The following is a 25,306-nucleotide window of genomic DNA, read 5'->3' on the forward strand; positions in this document are numbered from 1 at the left end:
CGACCCGGGCAGGGTGCCTCATTCTGGGCTCATGAGTGGCAGAGTGGCCCCTCTCCTCCTGGAAGTCCGTCCCCGGAGGATGATTAACAGGGTACTTTCCAATTGCCGGGAAAAGAGGGGAGGAGGAGAGAAACGCTTCGTTCCTAGAGCTATAGCGAACTGCACTGCTGCCTACTGAGGATGCATTCACACAGAACATGTTTGTGTTCAAAAACAGACAGAATTATAATACAGTCAAGACATGTTTTTACTGTTAATAATTTGATGTCTTAATGTAATAAAAATGGCATGAGATGCTATTGAGAGACACCATCAACGATTTTAAAAAATCGTGTTTTTTTAATGACAATCAAACTGATTTTACTCGAAACTCTCATTCTCATTAGTGTAATGTGTGAAAATTAAAATATGTAAATCGAAAAATATTTATACAGGACAAGCTGTGTTACTTCTGATAAGAAACAAAGCCTCAGCTTTTGAAGTTTTGACACTTTTAAATGTTGTGTGACCGATCGCTGTATCAGCTTCAGTTCAAGCAGCAGCGCTCCGCTGTATCAGACCACCTTAAATGGGTCACATTGAGATTTCATTCTCTATTAATGACATCTGTGGTTCTGTCTTGACCGAAAAGAGGGTATCTTAGGAGATGTATTAAGTTATTACACTTTGATGGAAGATTATAAAGACATTTGTTTGTAATAACTGCCAGCCCTTCTGAGTAAAAAGCTCTTTGCTTTGTCCTTCTCAGGACATGGTGTGCATTTTTACTCTGCTGCTGCATGAGCTGTCTGGATCCCAGCTGGCTCACACACACACACACACAAACCTACAGGCGCGCAAATATATACGACACACTCGCGTAAACATACCGAGTCACAGTCGAGCAACATCAATGAAGCCGAACCACCACAAAGGCACCTCAGAAGTCTGTTCATATCCAAATGTGACTCCATATATTGGTGAAAACTCCAATGAAAAGAAACAAGAAAAAATATGTTTGGCATAATAAAACGGAATCCAGTTTCTTAATTTGCATTGTGACTTTTTCATGACAGTCAAGCATATTTTATTTCACACTCTCATTTAACTAAAAAACAAATCTAATTCACATTAGTGTAATGTGAGAAACAAATCAATAACAGTAATTTTAGTTTAATATGTATTAAAATGTTAAAATAAGCACAATTGACCATTTTTAAAACTATCATTTAAAAGTATATTTTTAATAAAAGAAATGTAAGCATACAAATTACACAAATATAAATATGAATGCAATTCACTCTCTCTAAAATTTTTCTATAAAATATTACATAAACATTTCATAAATATAATCATTGAAAGTTGGATGTTTGGGAATGCCAATTTTAATGTAATAATGCAAACTATTTTCAGCCTTGAAATGATTTGCTACTACTTTTTTTTTAAAGCAAAGTATACATTTTTTTTTTTTTTCTGGGGAAATATGGCTAAGACATGTTTTACGGAGATTTGCCATTCTATAAAATTTCATGTCTCGATATTATAAAGTTAAATACACTGCCAACAAACTTCAGTGTTCACACCGTTAAGTCCATCCAGACCTTTTACTAAAACTAAACAGCAATCATCATCAGCACATCAAAACTATAAGCTCATTAACATATGATCATCAACATACAGGTTAGCCAATCATAACAGAGATCAACCAAAGACAGTAGTCTTAAAGAGACAGTAACGCACATACAAAAACACCCGGTGGAAAACGGTCATGAACCTCAGGAACAAACGTGAGATGTGACCAAACAGTACTCATATCTTTATTTAGACAGTTCTATTACATAACATGTTATCTGCTCTTATACGACCCCTTTAAATACTCGCAGCAGGAGAAGCCCAGCTGTCTGGAGAACAGAGATCAAAACATCAGCAGAGAGAGAGAGACAGAGACAGAGAAAAAGCTCCAGACACAGGAAATAGAGGCTCGAGATCTGGAGCAGAGAGTAAGTCATCCACTGGAGATTGAGAAAGCCAGATTAATACAAAGACTGAGTGTTTATATGCATCAAGTGCTCATATAAGGATGTTTATATCTGCTGTGGAAATCATGTATATGCATGAAAACGTTCAACTAAGTCCACAGTCATTGCTGTAAAAAAAGTGTTTTTGGCATTAACTAAAACTAAAACTATTAAAAATTAGATTTTGGTCATAGAAATAAAGCTTAAAACATTAAATAACTAAACAAGCAGAAATGTTGGCTTGGCCACTAACCAAAATAAATTTAATTATAAATAAAATATGCACAAAATTTACTAAAATGGTAATAAAATGAATTACAAAAACTTATAATAAAAAATTATATAAAAATGATAAGCACATAAAAAAAATACTAAAACTTAAACTAAAATGAAAACTGAACATGTAAAATATTAATAAATAATCTATTGTACTATACACTGTAGAGTACTTGTCACGATCATTAGATGGAGTGCCCATGAGCTTCAGTAGAGGGCACTCCACTCAGGACCATTCCACCCATCAACCACCAGATGTCACTTGGACACTAGCACCTCTCATACTGTTGCACCACACCCGAACTACATTACCCATGAGTCACTGCATCACAATCACCCTGCCACACCTGCACCTCATTCATCAGCCTATTTCCTTGCCACACCTGCACCTCATTTACACACACACATAAAAGCAGCACACTCACTCTCACTCAATGCGAAGTCTTGTTTAGCTAGTCTGACATTTCCGAGCGTTTTCCCAGTGTTTGTTATTCCTGTGTTTTGACCTTTGGACTGTTTATTCTGACTCTGATTCTCCGCTGCCTGTCCCGATCCCTGCTTGTTTCTGATTACGATTCTGGTTATCCCTGACACACCTGACGCCATTCCTGATCTCTGCCTGTATGACCATTCTGTTTAATAAATGCTGCATATGGATCCGAACGCCTCCGACTCCTTGTTACAGTACTGCAAAATAAATAAAATAAATAATAATAATATTCTGCTAATTGTATGAACATTTTCCTTAATGTCCTTTAACACTACGCAATGAAATAAAAAAATGAAAATAAAAAATAAAAACAGGTAGAAAAGAGGTTAAACTTTCACGTATACAAATGAACGAATCAGATTCATGCAGTACATTGTGTTGTATTATTCAGTTTTTTACAGTGTAATTAATACTCAAATTTTCAACATTAAAAAAATTCCTAGCAAACTCACGTTTCAAGAACATATTTCAAAACAGAAATAAAATCTGACAAATGTTATCATAAATTGTCTTCTTACCCTCTCAAATAATGACAAAAACTGTATATTTCTGGTTGGTTTCAATTTAATTTCTGGTCTGTCTGATCTATATTCAATCTCTGCTAAAGTTTTATCAATAGCAATTAATGTCATAATGTTTTCATAATGCACAGTGTCCTTTAACAAATCTTACAAATAATCGCAGCACTCCATATTATTTTAGTACTTCGTATCCACAAAAAATTCCTTAAAAGACAACAAAGTCAACATGACAGAGCTGACATGGGGTTAACAGACATGAACTGAGAGCCACAAAGGTCTAGTCTTAGTCTCATGGGGTTAAAGACAGCAACAGTTGCTCCTGAATCAGTGGAAAAACACAGACAAGCGAGTCAGGGACAAATTTATCAAGGACGTAAATACATGTGCAGAAAACACAGGCTCTCAGGGTTATCGAAGCCTTCGCAGTCTGTTATTATTCTTCCTTTGGCCGCTGTGCAGTAACTCATGCAAAGTCTTCTTGCTGTGTTTTTTATTTTTTTGCTTCAGGGTTTAATGCTTTACCGCCTCCGGCTCTCAGTGCCGACGGAAAGAGATGTGAGAGAACGGGGAAATGCATGGTAGTGGTTATTTTTACTTGCATGGGAATGAACAGATGAGGAGGGGAAGAAACAGCACATTGATGAACAAAAACACTGCCAAATATAAGCACACACACTAGCACTAGCGAGTTGAATCAGTGATGAATCAGTGTTCCTCTAAATGAAGCACAGCCCTGCAACAAATGACTTCCATAACCAGCTGCGTCTGGAGCAAACATTCCTGGACATTTTCATCAAAACACAACCTGATGATCAGGAGACCAACTCTAGATCAGGTCTGGATCAGGCTTGGTGAAATGTTGTGAAATGTTACATGAGTGCAGTTTTTAAGGTCAGGAATCACTATTGCTCATTCTCAGGGGTCAATGTCGATCTTTAACTTCTTGAGCACTTATTTTTTTGCTGCTTATATATATAACCAATTGCAAAAGTTTAGTGAAGTCGGAAAATCATTGCTTTTTAGTGTTGTTATCATTTACTTAATCTGAAGTTATTAAAAATTGCTTTCGGGAACTGAAAAACGTCAAAATTAGAAATGTTGTCTTGGAAATCAAAATAAGTTGAAGTAGTAAAATTACTAAGAGTATTAAATAAAAATAAAGCTAAACAGAAATATATATAAAACATTTTTTGAAATAATACACTTCATTTAAAAGGTTGCCTTGACAACTAACTGAAATAGAATTTCGAAGTTGAAACTGAAGCACTAAAATAAATACAATTTAAATAAAAATAAATTAAAGCTAAAGAGATATAAAACAAACATTAGTAAAATAATAAAAAAGAATACAAATATGCCACCTGATTGTAATAAGAAAATAAGAAAAAAATGTTTAGTTATAATCACTATTGCTCATATTTCCAAAACCACCAAGTATGAAAATTCTGGCTGAAATTTTTAGATAATAAAGATTTGAACCATTTTCTAAAGTCCATTGGAGTCTACAGTCATTGTTTTTTTTCCTATAGCTTTTATTACTTTATTAAAGTCTAAAACTATTACAAATCATTTTTGTTGGTAATTGAAATAAAGCCGAAATAAAATGAATTACAAATATTAGATGTTTGGCCACTGCAATCAAATAAGCTGAAGCATTTATCTCAAGCATTACATTTCTAAAACTGAAATCAATTTGATTGTACTTAGTACTTTGATTGTAAACATTTACATCAGTGTAAAGCAGCAGAGACGTGCTGCTGGTGGTGAATCCCGCTCTTGGTCTGTCTGTGCTCCTGTGTATGGTGATGTCATAATGTGAGACTGTCATGGCAACCAAATAAACCTCCGTGCATTCACTCAGTTAGTTCCAGCCCAGCCTATGAAACACACACACACATATACACACACACACACACAAACTCACGACTGCTCGGCGTGATTAAAACATACAGGACAGCAGGAATTCAGACCACCTTCCTTTCCACACAGTAATATCTCCATTCACAGGTTCAGACAGATGAGCAAACTTGGATGGAAAAGGAGTAAAAGACTCGCACACATCATTGAAGATGATGAGATCATATCTCATTTAACAAAATGACCAATTCTTAATATTTCTGGTGCATATACATCTAAGCCAACACAAATCAACTGACAATATGTCAGACTAACTGAAATAAACCTGGCTTGTTTGGTAAACTTGTTTTATGAGACAGGCCCCAGAAAAGACTGAGCAAGAAACATGACTGCGTCTGAGGAGACTTGAACACGTCTCTGTTGTTGTTGTCACACTGCAGCCCTCTCCACAGATGAAGCTAAGCACAATTACATCACTCCTGAGTCAATAATGATGGTTCCTATTAAACCCGAGCGCATACGTGAATCAGAAACAAAAGAGAAAGTGCAGCAGTCTGGCAGTTTACTGTCAACAACTCATTCACTGTGAACTACTCACGTCAGCACCAGACACTTACAGATTCAAATGGATTTCCAATACGCAATAACACAGCTTCTTATGAAAGATTGGAAGTTTGGAAAGCAAGTCAGGTTGGATTTGTAATTCAAACTCATCGAGTTCAGAATGACACAGCTGGAGAAGGAGTGGAGAAACCTCATAGGAATGGGAACGGGAGTCGATCTGGGTTTTACATTCTACCAGACGTCATTTCATTCTCACAGCAAAGAAAACGTTACCATCCATCTCGGTCTTAGAGACGCTTAAATATGAAAGATCAGCAGGCGGCCGCGGCCTCGCAATGAGAGAAAAGAAGTGAGGTCAATGATTTACAACTCCTCGAGCTCTTAATGCACTTCAGAAACACTTTCTGCATATTTTTTTCCATTTAGGAACCACTTAAATAGGAAATACCTTTTAAAGAGGGAGAAAACAGCATGCATTTAAGTTTTAAAACTGTGTAAAAAAACATAATGCAAAAACTCCTATTACCCATAAAGACATCTGCGTTCATAAACATTCATGAATAAAATGTACGGCTGCATTAGCACAACTTATTGCAATCTTAAAGCATTTGAGTTAACAGTTGGAGGCCAGGGCTATAATATAATATAATATAATATAATATAATATAATATAATATAATATAATATAATATAATATAATATAATATAATATAATATAATATAATATAATATAATATAATATAATATAATATAATATAATATAATATAATATAATATAATATAATATAATATAATATAATAAATATAATATAATATAATATAATATAATATAATATAATATAGATTTCAAGTCAAATTCCAGTTGCACGAATGCTTGTTTCAATATCACCATTTCAATATCGCCATATTTGTCCCTTCTGTTCGTTCAGTGTGTGTTCAAAAACGGTTACTTTAATTAATAACGGCGGAAAAAACAATAACTTTTTAGCTTTGTGTCTACAGAAATTGACTTGCAGAAATAAACAGCCTGAGAAATATTCACTGGAGAACAACAACAAGCCCCCTAATGAAGAGTTTGTAAATGTGACAGAGTTATTGACAATTTTGCAACAGTTGTCTGATGATGAGTAATTTCGGTCTTGAGGTTTATGCCCTAAAACAAAGATTTCAGAGTATCAGATTTTTCTGCACATGCATCTGCAGTCTATGTGAATGGATAACACATGCTGGAGCTCGAGCGCCACAGAACCCAGAGTAAAGAACACCGTGTTCTCAATGCAAGGACGCCGTCGCAGGACTCGCCACAAGTGCACAAACTCTTCATGCATCTGCTGGTACACAAGCTGTGTGCATGGGTTAAATCGAGTGCAGCCATAAACTTATACAGCTTCCTTGGGCTTTTCCTGGGTTGAGATGTGTTTTCTCCACTCAGAGAAAGCTAAAGTACCCAAAGTATTGACTTTTTGACAGTTCTTACAGACTGGGATGAAGACAGCACCATAAGAGTTCAGTCAGGCAATGAGTTATGGTGATGAGAATGGATTGATTTGGTATTGACTTTTGGTCACCAGAACAAAGTCAGTGTAGAGTTACCCATACGCAGGAAGCCATTTTGTTGTCATGTGACAAAACCACAAAATAAGATGGTTTTCATGTCACATAACCTCCATCATGACTAAAATATCATAATACTATGGACACATTTTAGTCACTGCATCTAAACGTTTGTAGAATACAAAATAAATCATGTGTGTGTTTCCAAAAACAGCCTATTACAAACAACATACTTGTGTTTTAAACCAGGCTTTCACAAGATTTTGGGTAGAATGGGGGAAAACGTCCCCCTACTGTTTTTCCCAAAATAGCTTCTAGATAAAGTCAAGACCATTTTTAATTTGTAACTATGGTTGACAAACGAGATGTACAAGATTTCAAGCTTGAAGCTTACACAGGTGATACACCATCATCTAATATCTATATGACACGAGAACAGTGTCTGTAGATATGTGTTATTTAAGAAAATAAAATAATATTTACAGATATTTTTTTTCTCAGACACAGTCAAAGAACATAGCTTAATTACTGTAGATATATTCTGTTCTGAATATCGAAATCCTTTTTCCTTCATATGTATTCTAGTTTGTTTTTATATTCAAGTAGGTAGCAAGTTAGCATCATCTAACTTTTGTTTTTTATACATTTTCATAATTGTTCATAATTTCATAACTATTAATTATATTCTTTTTAGTTTTAAGCTAAAACGACCTGCACTCTGATTTTGCTGTAAATGCATGAAGGAAATTGCTTTGTCTGACTGGGGGGCAAATTTTTATTACAAATCTAAGAACATGAAAACTCTAGAAATGTTTCATACTTGGTTCATAATTTATTATGTCAGTTTCACTAACGCTATTATAACTTTTCTGAACACATTTCACTTTTGTTCCCCCCCACTCTACCCTTCTGTTTCTCCCCATCCCCAGACATCTTCATGATCCTCGTGATTATGATTGACTGATACATAAACAGTGGCAGTCTGAAGTATGACACCAGCCAACCTTCTTCACCCGGATCACAACAGACACCCGCATCATCTCCTCACGGTCGCCGGGTCACTTACAGAGTGTGCGTGTCGGGCGGTAGGTCTGACGCCGCTGGGGCCTGATCCAGTCCGATGTTGGAGCAGTTAACCACGCACGAGTTTTGCGGTCCCACCGCCGTGCACGAGCAGTTACCCGGACACGGGCCGCACGCTCTCCCGTCCGCCGCGACGCCCGAGCGCGCCTCCAGGCAGCAGAGCGCAAAGAGCAGGCTGGAAAATAATCCAAACTTTGGGAGACAGACGCCATGTTTTCGCTTAAACACAATCTGTCCATTTCTACAAGGCATCGCTCACTCGCATCTCATCGCCCCTTCTGTCGGTGAAGTTTTCCTCGGGGCGCGGGGAGGAAAGTTCACTCTTTTCCCAGTTTTTCCATAGGAGAAACGGCGTTGAAAGCGTCGCAAATCGCGTTTCCCCCCGAGTTCGCTGACGTGCCCCCCTCTATTCCTCCGTTAACGGAACTGGATTCACTTCTTCTCCAGAGGAGGGAACAAACCTCTGGATTGATTGTGCTCTGCCTGAAGTGGCTGAAGAACTTCCTCTCGTTCTCTGCTGCTCTCCGCTGGATGAGGCTTCTCTTACACAACACGAGCTACTGATCACTAGGCTACAGCCAGTACACAAACTCGAGGTTTTAGACTTTATCTTTGACTTTATTTAGTTATGGCACAACTTTTTTACTATGCGGCCCATTTTATTGTCCATATGCCGAGAGCACGCGCGCACATAAATGCATTCGATGATGTAAAGGCTGTGGCACGATAAAGAAGCATCGTCCAAATATTGTTCACCACGTGCAGAACTTTACAATCGTGACATGAAAACATTGTAATTTTTTTTTAATTGTACTAATTAGTATTTCAATATTATTTTGAATTTCCGATGTCTTCATTGTCCAGTAATATTTTATTCTTTGCAATAAAGGCAGTTTCTTAATGACATCAACGTCCAGGAAGGGGCATACTTTTTGGTGAACAAAAAACAACATCCGTCACCCTTAAACATAATTTTATAATCATTTTATTTTTTACAAAATGTTGCTAATTTTAGAACTACCAAAGCTAATGGACTCCAAATGATTAACATAATAATAATAATAATAATTATTATTATTATTATTTACTCTCACTTTAAGTAAAGGTAACATTTTCAATTTGTTATTTATATTTATAAAAAAAGATAGAGATTTAAGTGTTAAATTAATTTACTCTGTCAACTTAATTAAAAGTCAATTGTTTTAGTATAATGACAATGTAAAAGCCAATTATTTAATTTTGGATTTTTAAGTTAATATTCTTAGACTTTTTAACATTTAATATTTCCCTCACACAGTATTAATGGATGTATCCACATAAAGATATACAACCTTTAGCATCAAAACGTTTGAAACCCCTAAAACATTCCTGTCTGATTAAATTACAGGATAATATCAACATTTTAGAAGATTGTCAGAACGAAAATGATGTCCTCTTATACAATGCTTTATCTCAATAATTCTATTCTGTGGACTGTCTTCCTGCTGTATAAATAATCAAGTCATAATTAATAGCTCCATCTTAAGAAGCTGAGCTTGACCAGATCATTTCTGAGAGTCTGATATTCCCTTTTATAGGAATACACTTTAAAATTACAACACAAGCATATTCTTTTCTTAAAGAAGGCTCAGAAGGTAATGATCCTGAAATAACTCTGCAGACGTGAATAAACTATAGCCTTTATTTCTTATCTTTTCCTTAGAGAAATTTTCCAAATAAGGCTAATTCATCATTCATGCACATTGTTTTGCAGTAACCAGAGCAAAGTTGATCTCTGACAGAATGTGGATGAATTATTTAGGTCTTGCTGGAGTATGTTGTGTGTTCAAACTATAGGGGGAGTCTCAGATCTTCACATCATCTGATTTAGTGCTGTATATGGACTGGAACAAAACCAAAGGAGATTGAATATACAAGTCATTAGAAAACACACATGGCTGCTTACACACTGTAAAGTTTTAGGAGTGACAACCATATTTAAATAGCTACAGAAGTGGATCCTCTAAATTTACTCGCTCTTGAAATGGTAATGATTGGCACCGTCAGATTTGGGTAGCTTTTCATTACACTCATAACCGTCCTGCAGTTCCTGCACAAACCCAATTTGGGAAAGTTTTAATGGACTTCATGTTGTTAATAGCAATATGAATGGAATATATTTTCTTTTATATCAATATGGTACAAGATTATCCTTTTTGAATAAATGGCAAAAATAAAAAAGCCATTTAAATCAAAAGCAATCTAAAGGTAATCTAAGTCTGATTATATTAACTAAAATGTGTAATGTAATGGATTACGCTACTATTATTTTTGTCATGTAATCTGGAATTAGTAACAAATTACAATTTGTAAATAGGCCTAATCTACCCAGTTTTATAGACATTTGCAGTTTTTTATGTCAAAATCTGGCAACACTGTCAAGAGGCTATTTGTTGCACAACTCTGATATTCATTTAAATATGTCATTAACTGTGCTGGGTAGATTACTTACAAATTATAGTCCATTACTAATTACAAATTATTTGATGAAAATTGTTGCCATAAATGTTGTCTAGAAAACTCATTTAACTAATGCATTCTGACTACATTTGAATTACTTTTAGATTACTTATCACCATTAACCAACATCAGAGACGTGCAAATGTGTTGCTAAATTATTGAAATATTAACTTTAAATACTTTTAGGCCAAATGGGTTTGACTGAAGAAAAAAAAAGGTTGTGAATTCCTGCATCACATGAACAATCATTCACACGTTCATACTCACTGCATTCAAAATGACACACAGCAGAAGTCTTTAGAAAGTTAAACGAATTAAAAGAGAGAAAAAAATTGGCAGAATCAATAATAGGAATAATTGACTGCCATTGTTTGAATAGCTTGTAATCATATAATTCATAAAAAGCATCTTTAATCTGATAATGGGTATTTTAAAAGATGATGTAGTCTGGTCACATGTACCAAATATTTAGACTCAAATTACTTAATCCATATTACATGCAAATCAGTTACCAGTGTAGCCAAATCTGCAGTTTTCCAGTGGAATTTGTTTGCAGTTGTCACTCCCTTAAATAACTGAATAGTGTTTGTAGAGAACAGGATTGAGCACTAAAAGGTGAACTGACAACTGAATTTAGCTGTGTCCATATCTAGTTGTCAAGTCTCTAATAGGAGTCCAATCTGTGCAATTTGTAATTTTAGGTAGTTGCTAGGGTGTTGCTATTTGGTCACTTGTGTGTTGATGAGGTTTTCCAAGTAATTGCCATGTTAAAAGTCTCTATTTTATACTCCATTCTAGGATCTACATGAACAAGTGTCAATGTAAATAAGTGTCCCTCACACACACACACACACAGATCTGCTCAACATGACACGGCTTTGGGAATGTCACCCGAGTGTCTGAGGTGTTTTTCACAGGTGTCTCCTTCACCCTGATCTGAGCTGCTCTGCAGATCAGTCTGTCTCATCATCCTGGGATAAAGGGAAAGATAAAGAGATCTCAAGCCCAACCTGAGGTCGTCACTGATTGGACGCAGGACGTTTCCATTCGTCCGTCTGTCTCTTCTCCCACCTGCTTTGCTTATTAAGTTAACCTTTCTTTATTACATTGTTGTGTTTATTTTGAGCCATGTGCTCTGCCAGTCTCCACGGCAGGTGTATGTTGAGCTAGCTTACTTGTGTTTTTATGGATATTTGTGCTGTGTACTTATACTGTACATGTGTCTTTGAGGAGCTGAACGGACTGAAAGATTTGACTTAATTCCAGCTGTGCTGTGTTTGCAGGAGACCACACAAAGATTTACATTTCAAATAAACACTGTTCTTTTGACCATCCTATTCATCAAATAAAATCCTTACAAAATAAACAACATAACATACTCACATAGAAACCAGTTATTTTAAATTATAATAATATTGTTAAAAATAAATGCAGCCTTGGTGAGCAGAAGAGACTCAAAAAAAATCGAACCGACCAAACATTTGAACAATAATGTCCCCATTATGGAGAAATAAATATAAATAAAGATAAATTAGCATAGTCATAACTGTATATGTGTATGATTTCACCTTCACATAGTCTACATCTTATACATCATATAGTCTATAATCTACATATTTTAGCTGAATAAGGAAAAAAACGTAGGAAGTACACACATTAAGTACTGTATGTGAAATGAGAAATGTTACCGTTTATTAATCTGAGAGTGGTATATGTACCACCTGATGAAATATTTTGATGAAATAATGTTCATTATACACATTTTAAGATTCAATCTATCAGTTCAGTCATAAGAGTCATATTTCATAAGTAGCACCCCACTTCACAGCCACGATCAGATGCATCTATCAAAACCAATCATCCATTTTTAACCAGCAACCTAAATATAAAAATAAAAAGTGTAAATTCAAAGCATCAAAACATACAGCTAAAGAAAAAGAGAAAGAGAGAGAATGATGGAGTGTATAACATTTTCACACATCTCAAGCAAACTTTACTGAGCACATGCTGAATAACTGTTAGCTCTAGCTTGACTGTCTATGATTGAAAGAAACTGCAGTCGTTGACTGACGTATGATTCATATATCGTGGCATTTACATTCTGTAGTCCAAGGTATACGGTGCAATCATTAATGAGTCCAAGCACATGCATGCTACATTTCCACCAATGGTGAGGCCGTGGAATCTGTCATAATGTGTCTGTTGTGAGGGACTACATCCCTGCTGAAAAACAGGCATGTTATGAAGCATGGCAGCTGGTTTGAGCCGGTTTAAGCTGGTCCTGAGCAGGAGCTAGATGCTTAGGACCGGTTTAAGACCAGCACATGACCAGCTTTAACCATCAAAACATGCCAAACCAGCATATGCTGTTTTTTCAACAGGATCAGACCCCCTTTAAACCATAAACAACAGCCTATTCATTTCTGCCAAGCATTTGTCTGAGAAGATTGTCTGCATCAGTTCTCATCTTGACAATTCACTGATCTGGGATCATCGTCACGAAGCCGTTACTGACCTAGGGTCAGGTTAACTCAGTAAAGTGGCATAAAAGTTGAAGAGGAGTGGGTTATGAGCAGACAAGCCAGAGGAGGGAGAATGACCTGCGATGTAAGCGTGAGCTGCAGTGGTCTCATATTTTCATCAGGATCAATTTCACATCAAATTGGCACTGCTTACTGCTCTCTTTGGAAGCATTGGACTGTATTACAAGCACTGGCATTCATTTTAAATTTCAAAACTTTGAGTTTGGAGCAGAATGCTCATATTAGATCTCACAGAACACTTCAAAATTAAAAGTCACGCTTCTTTATTTCTGCAATCAGGCACCTAAATTACTGCTCCACATGTCATTAAAATTGCACTGGGGAGTGAATAAGGCAGTTACTCGCTATTAGATTGGAACATTATCAGAAACTGCAACATTATATACTGATTAAATCCGTTTTTTAATCTGGTGTAAATTGCATTAGAGATATTTGAGCATCATGAAACAGCTTTTACATAACTTAAAATTTTAATCAAAGTTTCCAATATCTCCTATATGAAATTATACTACGATGATGATGATACTATGAAATAAATAAATCACATTTAATAATTTATTTAATAAGAAGTAAATGCATATAATAACCTAAATAAAAGAAATAAAGATAATATGAAAAAAAATAACAGGCTGTAAAATACTTACTTCAAAATGCTTATTCAATATTTTGGCTATACAGTGCATGCAGCTGGAAGTTTAGACTGGCTAAAGCAAAGCAGACGTGATCTCTGTTATCTATCGACTAATTCACATTCTTGTTGGTCAGATTAATTTGCATATTTCTATGCTAAAAGTTAAGTTGCGCATATAAATATTTGGACGCTTAAGTCACACTTAAAAACAAAACATCAAAGTGGCATCAAATGAATGATTCAGGAGAATTCAATCCACAGTTATATTGAATATATTTCAGCACAGATTAGATTGGATTTTTCTGACTCCATAATATTTCATTTGTAAATATCATGCCTGGAGCAGCCCAAGCTGTCCATATCAATTTATTTTTCCATTTATGTTCTTTTCTTATCATGTCCCCTAATTGCATATATTTGCACTCGAGAACAGCAGCTTTCTAAGGACAAATGTCTTGAGATCAAACCTCAACGCGGCGATATAAAAGCAGTCCTAATCTAATTTCACTGCTTAGACTGAGGTGAAATCATACGATATTGGTAAGAAGATGCTGTAGGAAGATCTGATGTGTAAGATCTGCTGGTCTTTGATTGTCAGTAGAAGAACAAATGGCAGTCTGGGAGTCATATAATAAACTGCATTAAATCTCCTTCCTCTCTGTCCAAATGCAGGTAAACTATATTACCCTAACTGTATCATGTAAATTATTTACCATAGTGACACTAAATCCAATGACACACAGACAACTTATAGTCATGACTCCCAAAGCTTAAATATTGTACTCAAGTCTTTTGACAAAGTTTTTGCAATGAACTCAATGGTTGTGACAGTGATATAACCTCACTTCGGCCTGCTCTTATGTCTGCAGCTGGGGAAATGTTCCATGCTAACTGCAGTGTAAGTGAATTAGACTGGTGGAGAAGCACAGAGATCAACATTAATTCTGTGGAAGAAACCACCACCTGTCTCAACATACACTCAATACACTCCCAAACTCAATATATGTCTGTAGATGGTATTATGCTCTTCATAAAGGTCACTGTTAAACATGATTTACAGCAGCAGAAACACCTGCGATCCCCACAGAGCTCCCCATTAACCATTTACCTGCCATCTCCTTCTCTCTTTATCCAGTATTTCAGAAAATAACTTAAGCAATTACACATTTATGCCATTGAATGCTTAGGAATTTATTATACTGAATATGTCTGCCATGGAAACAAGAAGAAGAGAATCTGACATGAATACTAATAGATTCAGTATGGGTTTTGGCCAGTAGGGGAGGCTATCATCAGCCAAAAGGGAGTTGAGGGGTATTTGTTTTCGAATGCTGATCGATATTTGTCTAAGTGACTTAGTTTAACATGACAAAAAACGAAACACTGTAAACAAACGCAGAATAAAATGTCAATTAAGACAGTAAATATTTGGCACAAAATTGATTAAATAAATAATATATACCACTGATCTGAATACTGAGAGGATGAATTCATCTAAATTTCCATACTGCATTAATATGCATTTGATATCATTCAGTGTGACATCGGTATAGAGATTTGTAGCCTAAAAATACCCCGTGATCTGATGATCACTGAAACAGAATGCGGCCTGTCAGAGGCGTCTAGGAAACACTGATGAATCAGAGAGAAGCTGAAGATTTGCAGGAACACATGTGGATTCTAGTTCATCAATATCTGTAATTATCATGCTGTGTACTTGTCAAGTACAAAGCTGCCTCAGGCATGAATGAACTCGACTTCAGTTGATCTCTGCTGTGTGTTTTCTGGATCTTCGGGAGTTTCTCAGCAGCAAACACCCCTACCGTCTTAACACTGAGTACTTGTTGAGACAAATTGATTTTTATTTTTTATTAATGCTATATGTATATATACAACAGGAGTACCACCTGAAAGCATGTTAATGTGAATGAGATACATTAAAATAAGATATTATACATTTATATTGATATTTAGTTATAATATAAATGTGTATTCATGCATTTAAGCACCTGTTAAAGATACTGTAGGCAAGTTTTACACACAAACTATGGCCATAATCATGCATGACTGTACGTACTGTAAGGATGAACTTACATCTCTGCAGTTATGTATGTTTGTAGCAAAGATATCACTGTCATTTGTCCTTTGATGTAGTAACAACAAAAGACAAAATATTTTATTCAGCTGTGGTGGCACACTCCACAAACGCCAGCATTGTTGTTTCATTAAAACTTAAAAATCTTACATACCACAAACTACTCATCTGACCTTTTTTTTTTTTTTTTTGCATACAATGTTGAAAGGAAGTATGCATATTCTTTGCGAAATGCTGACCTCCAAAAAGGCCAACAATCTCAGTCGTACAAAATGATTGAAAAGGTGAGAGATATTTCTTGCAAAATGTCTCATTTCAGTGATATCTGTCAGGCAGTATGACTATTTTGTACTAGGTACCTAAAGAAAATTCCCCAGTGATGCCTGATGAAAGACGCCATCTGTTTCTGTGCGATTAACATCTCGAACGGTGTGTTCTGTGTACCTCAACTCTGCACGTACCTCAAAGCTCTTGTTTTCTGCTTAATTATGGAAAAATCAACCAGCTGTAGGTGAGATATGAGTACAGGAACTCTGCTTCCCGCTGAGAAGTGAATTATGTAATAAGGTGGCACTGTCAAACCGCCTCAGATGTAATGTGTGAGCCGTATGCCTCATTTTTGTCTCGCACCTTCTTCTAAAAGTTACTTTAAGCTTGTTAAAGGCACATCTACCTCCAGGTCATGTCAGGAATCAAAACTTTCTCAGGTCTCCGTGTGGGTCGCACCACTCATTTTAATGGCTAAAGCTGCTATGGTTCACATCGGAGGTGCTATGTTGTTGGCACTCTAGAAAGATGGATAAGGGGGTGAATTTCACAAAACCTGTCAAGAAAAGGTCAATAATGAGAAATAAGAAATTCCATTCGGCTATTTTTAAGATTTCCTGCATTTTGACATTATTTTTCATAATGTCAATCATGCAAATCGTTGAAAGTAATGGAAAAGTTTGCAGCTAAAGTTGCTAAAGTAAAAGTCTGAACACATTACAGTAATGAACATGTGTAATGGAAAAGTTATAAATTGCCGTAAACATAATGCCACAATACCAAAAGCCAAATGGTTGCAAAAATAAGACCAAATTATGCATATTTGAATGAAAGTGAAATTTTGTGTTTACAGTTGGTGGTCACAACAAATTACGATTTTCAATAATTTACAAATGTCCTAAAGAAATTTCACAGAATAATAGTGTTCATTCTATTTGTTTATCATGAAATGTTGCATCATAAGCTTCTGTAAAAATGGGTGTAGCAATTGTAAAATTGAAGGGCCTTATGGGCTATTTTTAGCCATCCAAAAGCTTCTTTTGCTTCTTGATATTGCAAATTGTTGTGTCTTATCATATTATTTAAATTTAGCATCTTAGCACACCGGTTTGTAGTGGAAACAGTTTGACCGTTTAATGCATGTTGTAATTCAAGGGATAACGTTTAGAATAAGTACTAATATTCACTTCAGAGAATGTACAAATCATTTTCATATTTAAAAATGCTATAGCTCGGCTAATGTAAATAGGCCTACTGCTGTCAGAAAGGATTTCAACTGTACCATAAAAGTATCCATACACTTCATACTCACCATTAAAAGTCTTCTAATAAGTTTATATTAGGAACAGACAAAAATTTCACATGAAATCTTCCGTTACGCTCTACCAGTTCAAACTGTTTCGCCCGCGAACTTTGTTGTTTACGTTCTGAGCTGAGCCATATAAGGTAAACAAGGGAGGAGTTTAAACTGCGCATCAACTTTATAGGCTCTAATGCATGTGGAATTTAAATATTCAAAAACTATAATTAGAACTCGCCTTCCTTCAAACTGCATATTATTGCATCTGGTAGCATCCGATATTTTTAAGTCTGGAAAAAGTTAGGGTTAAAGAATTATTACCCTGTCGGATGATCGGTTGTGACTGGAGTGCGCGCACGGGTTGACTGCAGGATTGTGATTTAACTGCGACCTCTCTCTCTCTCTCTCTCTCTCTCTCTCTCTCTCTCTCTCTCTCTCTCTCTCTCTCTCTCTCCAGGTTTAACAGGGAGGTTTAGCTCGATCTAGAGTGAATCGGGCAGCAGATGCCATCACCTGTCGCGAGGCTGCACATTGGTGCGAGAGCGCGCACGCAAAGGCTGTATCTCCTCAAGCTATAATTCAGATAGCTCTGCTGACAGATTTAACCTGCACTATGTTTTCCTGTTTTTGTTACATTTTTCTTCTCTTCTCATCCTCCGGTAAGCACAGTTTACTGTTTCAGATTGAGATTTTTATTTATTTTAGTCAACATTTCATCTAAGGAATCTTGTTGTAGCCTAATATTCGTAAGGGTATTTTTTAATTGCTTCAGGACTGGGTTTCGTTGATACGCTGATCGTATGGGACGTTGCGCAAAATAAGATTTAAAAAAAATCTTTAGAATTCCCCAATAATGCATGTGGTTTGTTTAAAGGTATTAAGTTTTAATGTCATCCCAGATGAATAGCATCATATGCATTTTAGTTTTTACGCATTTTAACAAAGTGTTAATTTCTAAACAAACATAATAAATAATGTCTCTAAATAATGCAACCAATCAAGAAAGACCGGGACACATCGTTCTTATCACTGTCTTTGACGACTTCAAGCTGATTTCATCAAGATGAGAGCAGATAGTTTGAAAGAAAATGCTTGTTTTTCAGTAAATAAGTCGAGACCCTCAACGCTCCTTCAGCTCCAGTGCGGTATTTCTGCGGGTAAATGCTGTGAATTGCATGAAAGCAGCAGTGAAGTCCGTAAATATCAAAACACTGTAATGGCCCAAAAATAATTTAAATAAAAAAACAGTATAAATGTATACATATGTGACAAGCTGCCCCAACTTTGCCTCTTTTCTTGAGAACACAGTTCAAACTTATGGTTAGCATATAGATTAATTATTTAATTGCATATCATTGTAATTTTATTGTGTTGAAAACTATTATATGGTTTAGGGGTGAGAATTTACATAACCTATATTTACATTAACATAAAATTTATTTTTAGGTTAACTGAAATCAAATGAGTTCTCTCTTAGATTATGATCTGACAGTCTGTTTTGGGTCAGCTGTGCTCAGATTGATAGAAAAATGCATTGTGAAGATTAATCACTGGACTAATATATATATATAAAACAAAAAAAATGCATTTTTCTATTGCATTTGTTGCCATAGTTAACTGTGTTTTACCTCTTTAGTTCAAAAGCTTGAAAAAAACTTATTTGGTTCAGTAGATGTCAAGTAGGCTATAGTGTTTTTTAAACCGTGCTTTTTAATATAGTTAAATCATTTTATTGCATGAATGTGCTGTGCCACTATGCAACACTGATGAGAGACATAAAACAGGAGACAGAAAGCGACAGAGAGATATGCATGTGTGCGTTGTGTCACTTCAGTCTCCTTGTGTGGGTTTTGGCTCTGATCTTTATAGCTGAGGTGTGATCATCTGCACTGATTCGGACTCTCTGATCTCTCACTGTAAAACAAACCATCTCAAGCACATTAAATGAACATATTATAAGCCATATTCTCTCCCTCTGACAAACACAAACAGAGAAATATGTACCTTTCCACTGAGCTGTTATGGATTCATTGCTGCGTTATATTCTCTCGGGCACTCATCTTACCTCTACACTAATTGCTGACCCTTTTTTATCTTTCTGTCCATTCCAGATCAAGAATGGAGTCATTAAACCAATCTGGGTTGGTGGGGACAATCCCAGGGGATTATAACTCCACTTTTGGAATGGGATTTTCAGGAAGTCCAGTTGGGAATTACACTGGCAATGTGTCCGATCAAAGCATGCCGTTTCAAGGTAGCAGCACGATGATTACTGCGGTCATATCATTCACTGTGTTCATCGTTGGACTCACTGGCAACACTCTGGCTATCTACGTAGTTTTGCGTTATGCTAAGATGAAAACTGTTACAAACATCTACATTTTAAACTTGGCCGTGGCCGATGAGCTGTATATTTTGGGCCTTCCATTCCTTACGACGCAAAACGTACTTTCCTACTGGCCGTTTGGCTCATTCCTGTGTCGTGTCGTTATGACGGCAGACTCGTTAAATCAATTCACAAGCATCTTCTGTTTGACAGTGATGAGTATTGATCGCTATTTAGCAGTGGTGCATCCTATCCGCTCCACTAAGTGGCGCCGACCACGAGTAGCTAAAGCAGTTAGCGCAGCGGTGTGGGCGTTTTCCTTCATCGTTGTTCTCCCCGTGGTGATATTCTCTGATGTTCAGGACACGTTTAACTCATGCAACATGAGTTGGCCGGAACCACGAGACATTTGGTCGACGGCATTCATACTTTACACAGCCACGCTCGGATTCTTCGGCCCCCTGCTGGTCATCTGCATGTGTTACCTGCTCATCGTAGTCAAGGTGAAGTCGTCTGGTGCGCGGGCGGGATTTACGAAGCGCAGACGCTCCGAGCGAAAGGTGACCCGCATGGTGGTGGTGATCGTGGTGGTGTTCGTCCTCTGCTGGCTGCCGTTCTACATCATCAACATCGTAAACCTATTCTTCATACTCCCGGAGAACAGCGTGATGGCCGGGGTGTATTTTTTTGCCGTTATCCTGTCGTATGCAAACAGCTGTGCCAATCCGCTACTCTATGGGTTCTTGTCTGACAACTTCAAGCAGAGTTTCCGGAAGGTGCTGTGTGTGCGCAAGACAAACGGCGTGGAGGATGGCGATCCCAGTGTGCCACGGACGGAGAAAACGACGACCCAAGATACCTCCCTGGCACCTCGGAACAATGACTTTAATGGACACGCACAGGGCAGCCAGGTACAGTCACTCTGAAAGCACATTTCACATATTTTACATGTGTTGAATGTTTATTTTGGGGCTGTTAATAGACAAAAAGAGACAAATTTTAATTGTGTCCAATTCCAATTCAAACTTAACGTGAAATTAAACATACCATTTATGCATTGTCGGCTTGCTCAAACTACACTTCAAACTTGATAAGCTTTAAATGGGATGCATGCACAGAACTTTACGTTTCTTTTAAAATAGAAATTTCTGCCTACAAGGGTTACGGGTGTTTTCTTTATTATACATTATTTTGATGCATTAATGTTGCCAGTCCTAGTTTATATCGCTAAAGCGTCATATTTTTGTCTTGGGGACATTTATGTGACAACATTTTTAACTAAATACCGCAAACTTTTTATGCGTTTTTGTAGTTCATTTATACGACAACAGCATTGTGTGTTTCTGTAAACTTCTGAATATGGGTTTCAAAGTACAAAATAGTTTTGCGTAAATTAAAAAAAATGCAAATTTGTGAAAAATGGTGATGTCATGCACATGTGTATTACGTGTTCAGTACTTGACAAGCAAAACAGCATTTGTATTCACCACTCTGAAGAAGAATGCTTCCATAAACACATGTTTCTGAGTAGTTTTGAGATATTGAGCTTCAAAGTTTTTGCATTCCACTTGAATGTGTAGATAGAACCTTTTTTTAAAATATTTTTTTTTTAATAAAAACATCACATAATGTAAATAAATTGTCACAGAATAGCAATATGGGAATTACTCAGTTTTGACAAAAATGTCAGACAGAACCTTATAATCCTTATAGATTTGCTTATTGTTAGTTAATTCAGTAACTCATGCTAATATGACCTAATTGACTTTCTTTTGTGGAAAAAAAAAGATGTTTAGCAGAGTTTTCACATCATGCTCTCTTCCAGCAATCAATGCATATGAACAAAAAGGACAACCAGAACGATTCAGAAGACTTTAATTCTTTAAGTCATATGATCTACATTCAAAAGTCTATCTACCTTATGTTTTATGTTCCACTGAAGGGTTGGGGCAACATGAGGTTGAGTAAATGTTGACAGAAATGTTACTTTTTGTTAAACTATTCCTCTAAACTGTTTTCTAGAAGAAGAAAAACAAAGGTTACAGTTAGGGCCAGTTGAACTCTCTGTAGATTACACACATGCTGAGAATTTTACGTTTGATACAGCTGCCCCAAAGAGACAATCTCAGTGAAATTGATTTACTAAGCAGCAAATTGAGTGAGAGAGAGAAAGATTGTGTTTGTGTCTTCCTGTCCATCAGTCCTAACCCCCTTAGTGCCCTCAGGGACAAACACAACTCATATGTTCCCAATAAACTTTCCCAGTGTCCATGTATATTAGCATCTGTGTGTGTACGTGAGTGAAAGAAAAAGAAAAAAGAAAGAAAAAAAAGAGCTGAGCGATAGTATGACCAAAATCTTACACCAGTGATTAATTTTAAATCAGTTTTTGTTATGAATACATTACATACCCATTTTCACCAGTTTTATTTGATCATATTGTTTAGCCCTAGTACAAGAGATGATGAAATGTATTTCTCTGTTTTATGGTTCAGCCTGACCAACTGGACCATAAGGGAGTATATGTATGTATGTGTGTGTGTGTGTAGAAATGTGAGTGTATTATAAGAGTGTCCTTCCGGGAGTGAGATCAGACGATGCCATAGTTCATTCAGTGGGGAAATCAGAGCCATGTGGCTCTAGAGACTGAATCAGGTCTGTATGACTGAAGAATTCCTTGTCTTTGATGGATATTATAACATCTGATGTAGGATCAAGGGGAAAAGCCAGTCTCTTTAAGGCAATACTGCATCCGCAGAGTTGATATCAGCTTTAATGTCTCTCTGTGGCAGACTGGCTTTCCCTGCTTTGACTGATACTCAGTCTGATTGCTGGAGACACAAAACACACATTCGCTCTCTCTCTTTTAGCCCTTTTCACCGGCAGTGTAGCACTGCTGGAACTGGAGGCCAATTTGGCTCCATTCTGCATGTTTACAGAGCAAAATAAATAAATAAATAAAATGCCTAGAAATGGTTCTTTAAACCTGCTGGTCTTGAACCGAGAACCAATCATCACCACAAGTTTTCAGACCAAATTACTCTGGCACAAAACAAAAAGTAGATCACTCTCATTATTAAAAAAATACACACTAGAAGCATTACATAGATTCAGCTAATGGACAGCTTGTGCCAATTTTTGTTACACTACACAGCTACTTTGCTCATTTTCCTTGTTAGTGTGAAAAAAAAATATTTTATTTAATACAATATTATTTGAATACATTAAATATATTAAATATAATAATACTGCACACACACACACACACACACACACACACACACACACACATATATGAATATTAAATAGTTATATATGTAATATTTTCTCTCTGAAGTCTGTGGAAATGCAGGCCAGTTTTAATTGAGGTTCACAGATCCCGCTTCCGAGCACCATCTCCAGTATCATTCCAGATTTATAGTTAAATAGTCTCTCTCTCTCAGTTTTGAGGAGTAGGCTACCAGCAGGGAATCTCAGAGGCTGAATTAGAACCACATTGTGCACCAGAAAGAAACATGTTTTTCAACAGGAAGAAAGAAGGAACAGGAAGAAAGAAAAAAAGATATGAAAATGGCTGAAAATGTTGGGAAACAGAAGGACAGAATGTTGTGCTTGTTAGGCTATTATTCTTACGAATGCAATTTAAAGGGACAGTTCACCTAAAAATGTAATTCCGTCATTGTTCACTCACCACAATGTTGTTCCAAAACCTGTATGCTGCTGTTTTCTCAGTGGAACACAAATAGAGAGATGCTGAAAAAACTGGGTCTGAAATAACTAATGGCAGGATTTTCATTATTGCATCATTATTTTTCTAAACTTCAGAACAGCATCTTTGACCCACACACAGCAGTGCAGAGGTGCCACTGTCTGTCCTGTTCTGTGTTTCTGCAGGATCTGCAGTTAGAGTCTTGCATGAGCGCATCTGAGAAGCCTCAGCCTGCAAGACCCCAGATCATTGGCCAGTCCACTCTCTAAACGCTGTTTCTCTCTGTCTGTCCTTTCCATCTTTATTTCGTCTCCTTTCCTGTGCTCTCTTGTCTTATCGTCTCTCTGTTCATCCCTTCAATTTGTCTGTCTGTCCGCCTGTCTCTTCTTCTGACTTTTTGTGGAAGGTGTGGCCTGAGCCTCAAGCCACGCCCCTGAATGTGCCAGTGACTCCGCCCTCCCACGCAGCAGAGCTCAGCCTCCACCCGGTGCCCGCTGTCTCTACGCCCAGCTCCAGCCATGACCTGTGACCCCAGGGGGTCGTGAGGGCCCATTCGAACAATGCCAGGATACTTTGTTTTGGGTGGAGGGTCCAGTGTGTTCTGGAAACACAGGGTCTTCATGCACACGGAAACCTGGAAATGTCAGGAATTTTAAAGCCGTCTGGAAAATTCTGTGTTGAATTTAAATGCTTTATAATATTTAAGCAGTTAAGAATTACTATTTGTGAATTTGTAAAACACTATTAAAAACCTTGAGTCTGAGGCCACCAGTGAAAATCTGTTTCGTGTTTTTAGAATTTAATAAAATCCCTTTTAAAGTTTCTGTTTTATGATTATGTGCATAATCATTGACTTTCTCCAGCATGACTTAAAAAGGAATAATGGAGGGTCTGAAATCTTATAAATGTCATTTTACATTTATTTGTTTTGAAAAATGTTTGAATCCAAATTTACTTTCTGGATTAGATTACATTTTGAATCCCAGATTTTCAACGTGGTCTCAGACTTTTGGGCCCAACTTTTAAAGAGTTTTAAGAAAGGATGAAAAAGAAACAGAAGAGGGATTTAGAAGAGAGACAGGACTTCAGATGCAAGTGAAGGGGACTGAAGGAGATGATGAATGTTGGAATATTGCTTTTCACACACACAAACACACAGGCTTTAAAACATTAGATCAATTTTCCTGCATTAAACACAAAGTAACCTTTTCTCTTTCTCCCCTACAATCAAATGATTAATGTGAAGTGTACAAAAGAAACACCCACACAAAGAATATGTATTAAATGTACCTGCTACAGCTGATTGCGAAAAACTCTGTGTATCCCAGTGTCCTTCACAACCTCAGACTAATTATGTTGTTTTCCTTCAGGAGTTCAGCAATCAAAAAGTGCAGCACAACTCCAAGAAGTTTGATGTAATACTTGGAAACTCATTCTAATACGACCAGCACCCAGTTATTATTAATATTCCCTTTTAAACAGATCAAACAATATTCCAACTACAAGATAAAACCAAATCGGTTATCAGTGATAACTAAAAGTAAAACCGTAAAAATCTTGTTTTCTTGAAATAACTTAATGTTATTGCAATGGG

The 25,306-nt window shown here is 36.6% G+C and overlaps 2 protein-coding genes across 3 annotated transcripts in view; one reads left to right on the forward strand and one right to left on the reverse strand.

Annotated features, from left to right (window-relative positions):
* Positions 1-8,819, reverse strand: part of LOC132144049 (polycystin-1-like) — a 78,076-nt gene extending 69,257 nt beyond the window's left edge. Inside the window, exon 1 of the mRNA XM_059554773.1 lies at positions 8,326-8,819. Coding sequence (XP_059410756.1) covers positions 8,326-8,594 — 269 coding nt within the window. The 5' untranslated portion in view covers positions 8,595-8,819. The remainder of the gene's footprint in view (positions 1-8,325) is intronic.
* A 10,680-nt stretch (positions 8,820-19,499) lies between these two features.
* Positions 19,500-24,832, forward strand: LOC132144050 (somatostatin receptor type 5-like). 2 transcript variants are annotated; one of them, XM_059554775.1, is made up of 2 exons: positions 19,500-20,914; positions 23,898-24,832. In XM_059554775.1, the coding sequence occupies exons 1-2, from the start codon at positions 19,796-19,798 to the stop codon at positions 23,979-23,981; spliced, it is 1,203 nt and encodes a 400-aa protein (XP_059410758.1). In that variant the 5' UTR covers positions 19,500-19,795; the 3' UTR covers positions 23,982-24,832. The 2 variants fall into 2 exon arrangements, with proteins under 2 accessions (XP_059410758.1, XP_059410757.1); XM_059554774.1 differs by having other exon boundaries at positions 19,502-20,914; positions 24,119-24,832.
* Positions 24,833-25,306: the final 474 nt, after the last annotated feature.

This window comes from Carassius carassius, chromosome 7 (assembly GCF_963082965.1).
Source record: "Carassius carassius chromosome 7, fCarCar2.1, whole genome shotgun sequence".
NCBI lineage: Eukaryota > Metazoa > Chordata > Actinopteri > Cypriniformes > Cyprinidae > Carassius > Carassius carassius.